General features: G+C 39.5%; 1 protein-coding gene across 1 annotated transcript in view; it reads right to left on the bottom strand.

Annotated features, from left to right (window-relative positions):
* LOC103176330 overlaps positions 1-12285 on the bottom strand; it is a 35215-nt gene that overhangs the window by 6184 nt on the left and 16746 nt on the right. Inside the window, exons 10-16 of the mRNA XM_007889787.2 lie at positions 11900-11991; positions 8757-8875; positions 7359-7386; positions 6847-6950; positions 6172-6196; positions 4400-4504; positions 287-418 (exon numbers count right to left, since the gene is read on the bottom strand). Coding sequence (XP_007887978.2) covers positions 287-418; positions 4400-4504; positions 6172-6196; positions 6847-6950; positions 7359-7386; positions 8757-8875; positions 11900-11991 — 605 coding nt within the window. The remainder of the gene's footprint in view (positions 1-286; positions 419-4399; positions 4505-6171; positions 6197-6846; positions 6951-7358; positions 7387-8756; positions 8876-11899; positions 11992-12285) is intronic.

Here is a 12285-nt window from a genome sequence, read left to right as displayed (position 1 = left end):
TTGAGGTAAAAATACACATCTTCATCTCTCCCAATAGTTGAGCCCCAAAACCCTTGAAGTAAGTTCCACACAGTTTCACTACAAACATGTCTAATAACAGACCACAAATATGTACGAGTTTCAGGTTCAGCATGCACAATCAATTAGTCTCATAACTTGAGATAACAAGAAAGTTGAAATATCCACAAGTTTCTAATTTTTGAGAATCTGGAAAAAATAATTATTTTCAGTAGGACAAAAGAAGTGTCAATTAGCAATTTATATTATACATTATAAGAAAACTCACCAAAGGGGCGGGTGTTTGGTTGGTTCTAAAAATTTAGACTGATGATTCAGTATTTCTAGCATTGAGTTGAAATTCACGTCTGGCACAGTATTAACAACCGTCAGGATGGCACCCAGTCTCTTTGCACGATTTCTGTTTAAACAAAAGAAAATTATATTTGTCTTTGAATAAAGAGAATTTAAAAATGGTTACCTCAGTCAATCACATTTTTAAATAATATTCCTACTCAAAAGGCAGCCGTAGTTATTTCTTGCACCATTAGTTTTTGTCTGTTAATTACAAAGTCTGTAATTATTGAAACAATGTTCAGCATTAAAGTGTTTAGAATGTACACTATAATCAGACCATAAATGGCTCCTTTTCATCCATTTGATGTAAGGCTTACGTAACACTAGTCTTCAAAAGATAGTAAGGCTAGACATTGGAATTCAAAATTATTTGATTCTGAAGAAAAAATTGTCACACTTCTAAAACTGTCTCGCAGGTAATTCTGAAGGATACTACTTTTGGATCTAGAGAAATCCACAATCTCCAGGGTTTTGTCAGTATATGGTAGTTTGTTCAGCTTTTGCCTGAACTTAGAACCTGTGTTTCCCTCTATAATAACCGTAGCATTATGGAAACATAACTATGCTCCTAGACAACTAAGTCTACAAAGTATGTAATTAACCTGTTAGATAGCACCTTCACCAGTTAGTTGTATAGGTGCAGAATATGAATATGGTGGAGTCCTGTAGCTCAGTGGTTAGAGCACTCGCTTTGCAAGCGAGAGACCTGAGTTCAATTCCAGGCAGAGGGCGAAACCTTGGGCAAGTTTCCTTACTCCACACAGAGCCTACTAATAATCCCTCCAAAACCAAAAACAATAATAAATTGGTCATTTTCAATCTACGACTGTTTGTGGGACATTGCTGTGCGCAATTGGCTGCCGCGTTTCGCCCACAAATATACAGTCAATTCACTTTACAGTATATTCTGTGAAGCGCTTTGGGACGTCCTCCAGACGTGAAAAGCGCTATATCAAATGCAAGGATTATTATTATTATATATGAGTAAACAGAACCTTCTCCACAACCTAGAGGAACATGGTCTAGTCTGGTTGATAAAATTACCAATGCTAAAAATTAAAATAAATTTCCTATCTAATCTTGGTGGTAATTAACACGATTGTAACACCAGCTCAAACCTACATCCCACAAACAGTGGGATGAGTGAATGACCAATTTTATTAGGGAGATTTGTTTGCTAGGACACCGGAAAAACTCCCTTCTCTTTTCGAATAGTACCATAGGATCTTGAACATCCACCTGAACAGGCAGACAGGACCTCAGTTTAACATCTCATTCAAAGGACAACAGCTCTGACAAATCAACATAGCCCCAGCTTTGCATTGGAGTGTCAGCTTAGACTATTTGATTTCAAGTTCCGGTGCGGGGTTGCTTCCCTACCTCTCCAACCTCCTAATAACAATAATAATAGTCCTATTAGATATAGCACTTTTCACGTCTTCTAGATGTCTCAAAGCGCTTCACAGAATAGACTGTAAAGTGAATTGACTGTATATTTTGTGGGCGAAACGCAGCAGCCAATTGCACACAGCAGTGTCCCACAAACAGTCGTGGATTAAAGTGAACAATTTTTTTTAAAATCGGGTGTGTGGAGTGTAAGGAAACTTGCCCGAGGTTTCACCCTGCTAGGAATTGAACGCAGGTCTCTCGCTTGCCAGGCAAGTGCTCTACAGGACTCCTAACCCCATATCAGCTTGTCCGCTCTCTCCACTTGGCCTGCTTCAGGTCCCCTGCACTTCCCACCACACCACTGGTGGTCGGGCATTCTGCATTTCTGCCCCCACAATCTGGAACTCTATCCCTCAATCCCTCTGCCTCACCCCCTCTCTTGCTTCCTTCAAGTCCCGTCTAAAGACTTACCTCTTCAGCCGTGCCTTCGGCCACTCTCCACCCCTCCTGACCACAACTCGGGTCCAACAAATCCTGATTGTCCAGCACCCTGCGATGTCTTTCCGACGTGAAGGGCGCCATACAGGTGTAATTTAGTGTTGTCTGAACCCATAACCTTCTGACTCAAAAGAGAAAGTGCTACCACTGACCAGGCTGGCACAAGTGAGATCACTTCACTCTCACCATTGCCTCGCCTTATACCCATAGGTTACAGGGAGAAGTTATTTCTAGAAAGAAGTTATTTCAAACCTGTCTCTTTCATATGCCTGTTCACTTCATTCTAGAAAACTACAATGGAATCTGACTTCCATCCCCCTACTCAGCAGGACATTCCACATCCCAACAACTCTCAAGTGAAAACATTTCTTCTAAGTTTTCCATTCACTATTCTTGTGGCTATCTTATAACTACGTTCTCTAGTTACTGACTCCCCTATCAATGGAAATAATTTCTCCCTGTTATCCTAATAAAACCCCTCATAATGTTGTACATTATGGTGTCCTGTAGCTCATGGTTAGAGCACTCGCTTTGCAAGCGAGAGACCTGAGTTCAATTCCAGGCAGGGCGAAACCTTGGGCAAGTTTCCTTACTCCACACAGAGCCTAATAATAATCCCTCCAAAAAAAACAATAATAAATTGGTCATTTTCAATCTACGACTGTTTGTGGGACATTGCTGTGCGCAATTGGCTGCCGCGTTCACCCACAGATATACAGTCAATTCACTTTACAGTGTGTTCTGTGAAGCGCTTTGGGACGTCCTCCCGACGTGAAAAGCGCTATATCAAATGCAAGGATTATTATTATTACACCTCTATCAGGTCCCCCTTCAACTTTCTCTGCTCCAATGAAAATGGACCCAGCCTCTCCAATCTCTCTTCATAACTGAAGCCTTTCATGCCTGGAATGATTCTCATCAACTCCCTCTAAGGTCTCACTTTCCTGAAGTGAGGTGCCCCAAACTGGATGCAAAACTCCAATCGCTGCCAAATCAATGATTTATGCAAACTTAGCTTTTATTGGTTTCCTTTTGTATTCTATGCATGTGTGTATTAATAATAATAATCCTTGCATTTGATATAGCGCTCTATTCCCCAGTGCCTTCGCCTTGCCTCCTCCCTTTCCTCCTTCAAGGCCGGTCTCAAGACCTTTCTCTTTGACCGTGCCTTCAGCTCCCCTCTCGAATCTCTACCCCCTCCTCGCTCCCTCCCTTCCCCCTAACCATTTCCCCCCTGCTCGGGTCCTGACCCAACTGTACAGCGCCTGGGACGTCCTCCCGACGTGAAAGGCGCTCAATAAATGGAATCTTGTTGTTGTTGTATGCTATTAGCTTTCTTTATAGCCTTTGTTACTTGTGATCTCCACATCCATGCCTGACCCGCTGTGACTTCCCACACCCCCGCAACATTGCCCGGCTCTGACACTGCCTCTCTGCTCAAGCGGCCAAAACCCTCCTCAAGGCACATCCTAAGACACTCCTTTTCGACCACGCTTTTGGCCACCCTCCTACCCTTCCTGCCCTCCACCCCACCAGAACCCAACCCGCTTGGGTCCAAATCCCTGACTGTCCAGTGCCTTGGGATGTCCTCCGGATGTAAAAGGCTCTATACAAGTGTAATTTGTTGTTGTGATGTCACTTTTAATAACTTATGTAGCTATGCTCCCAAATCTCTTTGCTCCTTAGCTACCTGCAAGTTACTGCCATTAAACAGAAACTCTCTTGTATTAAAGGAGACTGAATGCTTTGAATATTGCTGGCCTGAATCGATAATAGATCTGAAGGCGATTGTAATCTGTAACCCAAGCGTTTTAAACTTGGATTGAGGAGAGAAATCTCCCTTCTATTCTCCAAATCATCCTGTGCTCACACTGTCGTATAAATGTTATCAATGAAATGTACCCAGATTAACTTCACTTTTTATTTATTTTACTTCCTCTTTAATTCAGCGCCTTGGGACGTCCTCCCGACGTGAAAGGCACTCTATAAATTGAATCTTGTTGTTGTTGTTGTTGTTCCTTATTACATTTGGGTAGTGACTTCAGTATCACTGTAACCGCTCCATGATTGTACTTTGCATTGAAATATCGGTTATTGGAAAGCATTTTCTAATTCTGTGAAACTGTTGTTTACACTATGATTAAGCATTTGTACTTACTCCCTTTTCATTGCCACCTTTTTTCTAGTTGCTTTATCCAAGGAACTTTGTAACTCTATAAACTTTGATTTCAATGTACCAATTGGATTCTTGCTCTCCTTTAATCTAAAGAGAAAAAAAATCAATAAATCAGGCAAAGAAGCAACTAGTTTATAACCACACATTTTTTCTCATGAAAGGAGTTCTACTACTGCAGGAAGCCCTCTGAAACATTATTCTTGAAAGTTGAATGTTGGCAAAGTAATTTATTTGAACGTAGGGTTGCAAAACACACACCACCATTGGTGACCGAGCCTTTAGCTACTATGTCTCTAACCTCTGAAGCTCCCTCCCTCTACTCCTGTGTCATGATTCCCTCTCTGTCTTAATCACACCTTAACACCTCTTTAACAGTACCTATGGTTACCTCACCCTTACTCAGCAACTGCCCCATCATTGTAAAGCATTCTGAGATGCTATCCTAGGTGAAGGGTGCTATTTATGTGTAAGCTGTTGTTGATGTTTACCTGGTAGTCACATATGTGCACCTTCTATAAATACAGTGGATACTGGGTAGGAACTAATGCCCTGTATTTTTCATTCTCTAACTCCAGTTAATGAATCCAACATTGCTTTCCTTAGAATAGCCCAGGAATGAAAATGAGGTTTTCTGAAGACTCATGGCGAGGGGCAATAGAAAAGTACGGCTGTAATTTTTCCGCAGAATCCGCCACAAACACCCCCTGCCGCTTCAAACAGCACCCTCCACTAAAACCTTCGCCACTCTGCTAAAACCTGTAAAAANTTAAGTTTCCTCGGCAACTGTTCCTTTGGGCACTGCTGTTTTCTCGCCGCATGCACGGTGAGACGCCAAAGTGGGTTTCGTTTACACTGAGGCCCCGCTGTTGAGATTGTCTGTGTGTATCTCTCTCCTCTGTATGTGTGTTTGTGAGTGTCTCTCTCCTCTGTCTGTACTTGTGGTGTTTCTGTGAGTGTCGGTGTCTCTCTGTGAGTGTGTGTGTGTTTCTCTATGTCTGTGTGCAGTGGCGGGCCCCGAGAGACAGGAGGTGGTGACCTCCTGGAGTCACACATTCAGGACACTGGCCTTCCAGTGTAGTGCAGTGTGGAAATTGACCATTCAGCCTGCGTTACTATCCCCTCCCCCATCACCCCCACAAGTGGACCGCCCAGTATTTATTAAAGCATTAATAATTTTTTTTCCAACAATCTAATACGTGTTATTTCTTCATATTTAGTCTTTATCAATAAAGTGAAAAAATGAAGATTGGCAGTAAAACATAGCTCTCAATAGCATCAATCAACTTCCTGCAATTTTCCACAAAATTTGTCAAATTTCCCTGCAATTTGTGGAGGCCGCAGTTGATGAGGAGACTTGCTTGCTTCCCCTCAGCTCGGGAGGGACTTCCTAACCCCAGCAGCAATGGCCAGTATTATTTTCACTCCCTGTGCATTGAGCTACTGCAGTGAGAGGACGGGAAGAGGATGTGGGTGGCCCAAAGTAGGAAATAGTAATAATCCTTGTATTTAATACAGCACCTTTTCACATCATTGAGACATCTCAAAGCGCTTCACAAAATATGTGGATTGTGATTGATCCACAAACAAGTGGATTGACTATATATTTTATGGGCAAAACGCAGCAGCCAATTGAGCACAGTGGATGGCAAGCCGGATGAAATTATTCCCTGGGCCAAACCCCATCTTACATTATATATATTAATATAGAAATGGATTATATGTAATATAAATTTAGGAAGAATATTAATACTCACTTCTGTTGAAAACGTTCTTCTTCAGCTGGAAACGACAAACACAATAGAAACCTCCAAAAATTATTTGAAATTTAGGCAATAATGTTAGCTTATCATTGGTACTTTTCAAGTTACTCATTTTCTAGAACAGTATATTATCTCCACAAACAAATGTGAGCATTATTTTTGGGTTCAAATAACATTGAAGAAGACTTTCCAACATTATAAGTTATTCTTAATTCACACTTTTTGGTTAGCTTAATGCTTTAGAGTATCCAAATCAAACTGATGTACATTCACATATGTACTTTGCCTACACTTGGAAATTTCTCTGAAACTAGAATGGAATGTACACTCTCAACCTGGAGAGGCCACCCTGCCTACCTAATTCCAGAGAGTATTAGGTATAGGTTGTCAAGAGCTAAAGCTTGAGTATCCCAGAGCGTGTATTAGGGTACTACCTGGCTCTGGAAACCACTAGAAAGTACTTAACAGCCAGATCCTACATGTTTGGAGAGATGAGGGTGTGGGGAGAACAAACTTTATTTCAAACCCTGTTAGGATCAAATGACTTTTAACACTTCTATCTGTTTGACACTCTACATTTTCTTTTTCTTATTACAAATGCATTGCTAAACTTCATTTTAAACAATAAATTACTTTGCTAGAATAAGTTACGTTTTATAAGTTTCTTACTTTTCTTAGCCTCAATCAGTGCTAACCAGGGAGGAAGGTCTGACATTTCACCATCTATTTCTTTGGCGTCTTTTGCAAGTGGCTTTGATTTTGTCTTTATAATTCTGTAAAAAATGATTTTTTTAAATTCACATCAATTCTGTGAGGAAGTGTCACTCCTCTGTCTATCAAGTTAAAGGCTATTGTCTCTGTGACATTGACTTCATTTCTAATCAATGATGTTTTATAACCATAAAACCATTATATGTTTATTTCAATATTTTGGTCAATTTCTCTCTCACATTCTCCTGAGCTGCCACCCTCAGCTCAGGCACCCAGTTGGTTTTGTCAAACACTTTGACATGTACTCCTTGAGGCGAAAGGCACTATATATGTGTAAATTAGATAGTAATTGTATTTTTACGTGACAGGTGCTATATAAATGCAAGTCGTGATTTGAGCTCTAAGAAAAAATCTAAGCTAAACAAAATAGAACTAAATATTTCATAGCAAACAATTAAAAGAATTCTTACCCAAATACTTTAGTTGATAAATCACAACCTGTAATTTAAAGGGAAGAAAAAATACTTTGAATTAAACAGAAAATGTATTTTAAGGTTTATTAAAATGCCAGTTTGGCTCTGTTAGTAACAATTTAGCCTAAAGGTCCACACCTGGATTTGGGTTCATAATCTAGGCTGATACTCCAACAATGCATTGCTGGGGATACCATTCCTTGGAGGATAAAATAAATTAAGATCCCATATGTCTTTCTTGGCCATTGAAGTGGAAGTTAAAACCCAATGGCTCTATACGAAAAATGAACTTCCAGGGAGTATTCATTCCTTATCCAAAAGCAGTAAATTGGTCATTCAACCCATTACTTTAAGTGTCAGCCTGTTTCAGGTATAGGTGTCGTTTCTAGCATTTTTACCTTTAAGTCTATCAGGATTTGAACTTAAAATCTATGCTAACACTTAAATGCAATGTTGGGAGTGTGCTGCATTGTTGGAGGTGTCGTCCTTCGGTAAGACATTAGACCAAGGTCCGTCTGCTAGTTTAGATGGACATTAAAGATCCCATGGCACTATTTGAAAAGGGAAGGGAGTTTCTCCAGTGTCTTGCTCAACAATCCCCCAGGTAAAATCACTTTGTGACTGTTTGTTGGACATTATCATATTCAAATTGGCTGCCACTTTCCCTATAAAATACAGTAATTGCACTTAAAAGTAAAATATTGTGAAGGACTTTCTCTCAATGTGAAAGTTGCTATATCAAATGTAAGGATTATTATAATAATAAGGGGTTAATGGAGGATGAAGGCATCAACAAAGGATGAAAGGGTTAACAAAGGACATTGGTTATTACAGGTTGTGAAATATTGCTGGTGAAGATATGAGGAATACTAGCACTAGGAACCAGCACATGTTAGATGCCAGAAATTCTTTTTTTAAAAATTGGCCTGATAATTTTACAACAGGGTTTGGGTGGGGATGGGTGGTGTGTACGCTGTTGGGGAAGTACATACATTTAAGGCCCTTCTTTGGCAAGAACCAGAATTAAGATAAGCAACTTTCCCTTCTCTGTTAGTTTGAACTCCAGAATCTAGTTGAATTATTTTCTGCACCAGCTACAGGGTATCTAGTTTTCAATGATTTATGAATATTAAATCTTTTATTAATCTTGTGGTTTTCAATATAGAATATATTCTCATCTAGATATTTTTATTTCTAACATGTACACTTTACTATACTGAGATCAAGGAAAGACGGGTGAGAAGGTTGTGGGTTCAAGCTTCAAGTTAAATCCTAAAGTCACAGTCTGGACTGATACTCCAATACAGTGCTGGATTTTCTGAGGTGCCCTCTTTTGAATGAGCTGTTAAATCAAGGAAACATTTTTTTTTAAGATGACAGTTTTAGCTCAAGTACCTGAACTCGGTGGTCGAATTTCACTGTGAACAAAAGATTTCCATATAGAATCTGAAGTATGCATATCTTCTGGTGATAGTATGATCGATGGATAACACTTCCTCAGAGTTGAGCGAGCACTAAAGTAATTTAAGAAGTATATAAACATTAACCTTGCAAGCTACTTTCAAAATTTTAAAAATGGTCCTACAGAATGCTGTACACATGAAATACACAAAGCATACAGGCACGGTTTACCTTAGCTTCTGCAGTTTCAGACCACAAGCAAAAACAATTTGCAGAATTAATTGATTTGGTTGAAACCTAAACAATATAGATGTCCCCTTCAGTTTGTAGAACTCTCGCTTCAAAGTCATTATCCTTCAAATGAGATTTTAAAACTAGATACATGCGCCTGGTCAGGTAGACGTTAACAATTACCACAAAACTAATTTGAAAAGAGAAGGGCCCAGGTATCCTGGCTAACCATCTCCCAAATACTTTGTGGTTGTTTATGGAACCTTACTGTGCATACAACTGACTGCTGTTTGCTGACAAATAGTAGCACCTTCGAGATGTTTTGAGTTTATAGCCACTATTTCCAAAGTTACAATGATTGAATTATAATTATCCCAGAATAATTCAAGGCAACGTAATGCTTCCACTACATATCTTTGTGTTTTTGTACTTTATTAGTGATTAAACTGCATCCATCAATATGAGAGCTCTATGGTAAAATGTGCCTCCAACCTTCTTGACTAATTTCAAAGATGCTCAACTGAATTTTGATATCTAAATTCTATTTTTACCAGTGCAAGCAATAGTGTTCAGTGCAAGCAAATACTACCACAGCATCCTGTAGAGTTTAAAATCTATATTACTTGAGATTAGTCCCAATATAGATGATGCATTTGATATTATGTCTTATCACATCAAACATAGTAGTGACTACTTTGTCAGTGAACACGGCAACTAATTTCCACACACAATATTCCACAAATAATAATAAAACTAATCCTTGCATTCAATATAGCGCCTTATCACGCCTTCGAGACCTTTCAAAGCGCCTCACAGAATATACTGTAAAGGGAATTGACTGTATATTTTGTGGGCGAAATGCGGCAGCCAATTGCGCACAGCAGTGGCCCACAAAGAGTCGTGGATTGAAGTTACCAATTTTTTTTTGAAGGAATGATTTTTTTGAAGAAATAATCCCTCCAAAAATAAACAATAATAAAAAATTGGTCATTTTCAATCCATGACTGTTTGTGGGACACTGCTGTGCGCAATTGGCTGCTGTGTTTCGCCCACAAATATATGGTCAATTCACTTTACAGTCTATTCTTTTAAGCACTTTGGGATGTCGAGAAGACGTGAAAACCCCTATATCAAATGCAAGGACTATTATATATTACCACCGGAAAAGCGATCCACCAATCAACTAACAGACGGGTTCCTACTTACTGTTATAATAATAATAATCCTTGCATTTGATATAGCGCTTTTCACTTCGGGAGGACGTCCCAAAGCGCTTCACAGAACACAATGTAAAGTGAATTGACTCTATATTTGTGGGCGAACGCGGCAGCCAATTGAGCACAGCAATGTCCCACAAACTGTCGTGGATTGAAAATGACCAATTTATTATTGTTTTTGGTTTTGGAGGGATTATTATTAGGCTCTGTGTGGAGTAAGGAAACTTGCCCAAAGTTTCGCCCTCTGCCTGGAATTGAACTCAGGTCTCTCGCTTGCAAAACGAGTGCTCTAACCACTGAGCTACAGGACTCCACAGGTTAGGTAAACAGAGGCGTGTGGAATACTGAAACTTGCCCAATATTTCGCCCTGCCGGGAATCGAACCCAGGTCTCTCACTTGCGAGGTGAGTGCGCTAACCACTAAACCACAGAACTCCACAAATAGCAATGAAGTGAATAACTGATTTAATCTGGGAGATTGCTGGCCAGGGTACTGGTAAAAAATCATTTTTTTTTTAGAAGAGTCAATATCTTTAACGTCCACCTAAGGGGGCAACATCTCATCTAAAGGAGAACACATCTAACAATGCAGCACACTCCCAGCCTAGACTAGGTGAGTGCCAGCGTAGACTATGACCTCAAAGTCTTAACATGGGGCTTGAACCCACAACCTTCTGGCTCAGAGTCAAGTGTGTCATCATCTGAGAGAGGCTGACACATGTAACAACAGAGAGAAAATGGTTACATTACCAAGTCACTAAATGAAATATAATATGCTTTGTGTACCATCTTTAATTCAATCAAAAGATTCTTACTGTCACTAGTATACTACACAAATTGTCAATAAACTAAACCTTACTGAATGGTTGGAAACAACAGAAAATCCTAGCAATGCAAGGTAGATTCTCCCTCTCATGCACTGTCACAGTCCTTATCCTCAATCCTCTCATTTTCCACCTACCAACCTTCTCTCCCCCCACTCCCCACCACCACCACCCACACACACAGTGCCAATGTTTCACAATATCTACGTAAATTCACACTTCTTCCTTCTCTCTCCACTTTCGAATTACCTTACCCATCATTTGTGTGCTAGTCTGGTTTAACTGGTAGCATTCTTGCCTCTGAGTCATGAAGGTTGTGGGTTTGACACCCTACCCCTTTTGGAATTTTGAATTCATAATCTAGGCTGACGCTTCAGTGCAGCGCTGGGGAGTGATGTGTTGTTAGAAGTGTCATTTTTGAGATGAAACATCCATTAAAGATCCCATGGCACTATCTGAAAAGAGAAGGAAGTTTCCACCCAGTGTCCTGGCCAACAATTCCCCAGATATAATTGATCATTCACCTCTTGTCTGTTTGTGGGACATTGCTATATGCAAACTAGCTGCCATGCTCCTCTACAGAATACAGTCACTGCACTTTACGGTAAATCATATGAGCTGCTTTGAGACATCCTCTGACGTGAAAGGCACTATATCCAATATAAGTATTATTATTATATAATACTATGAAGTTATAAAGGGGATACATTTCTTTAGCAGAGCAGATTTACAGGTCATTTGATGTGCAGGTTACTGAACAAATCATATCTATTCTAACAATCTAGCTGCTTTAGTGACAAACAATATGAATATACAGTAATTCTTTTCGACACATGATAACATTTTATATAAGATTTGTTCTTACCTTTCTTTTTGCAAGGGTCTGAGAGGCCTCGCATTCCTTTCAGTTTGAAGATCTTTCATTAGATATTGTATATAATCACTGGACAGTGGCGTCTAATTGAAAGATATGTTTTGTTTGTCAATGCAAATTTGATACAAATATTTAAACAATTCTAGTAACAAAATATTCTAATTTTGCTGGCAAAGTATTCTGCAATGAATGTAATTCAGGTGCAGAGTACTTTAGTATCAGTTCCTGGAATTCCAGTTGTAAATTATTTTTCCCCTTGTAGGTCTAACTTTAATAATCAATTGTTTAGAAAAAGTAAAACCAAGTATATTAATGAGGTAGTACACATACATAATTCAAGAAGTGGGAAGTCAGTTGCAAGAGAGTACAATACCATA

The sequence above is a fragment of the Callorhinchus milii genome, unplaced genomic scaffold (genome assembly GCF_018977255.1).
Source record: "Callorhinchus milii isolate IMCB2004 unplaced genomic scaffold, IMCB_Cmil_1.0 Scaffold2, whole genome shotgun sequence".
Taxonomy (NCBI): domain Eukaryota; kingdom Metazoa; phylum Chordata; class Chondrichthyes; order Chimaeriformes; family Callorhinchidae; genus Callorhinchus; species Callorhinchus milii.
This window is presented reverse-complemented; position numbering and strand designations above follow the sequence as displayed.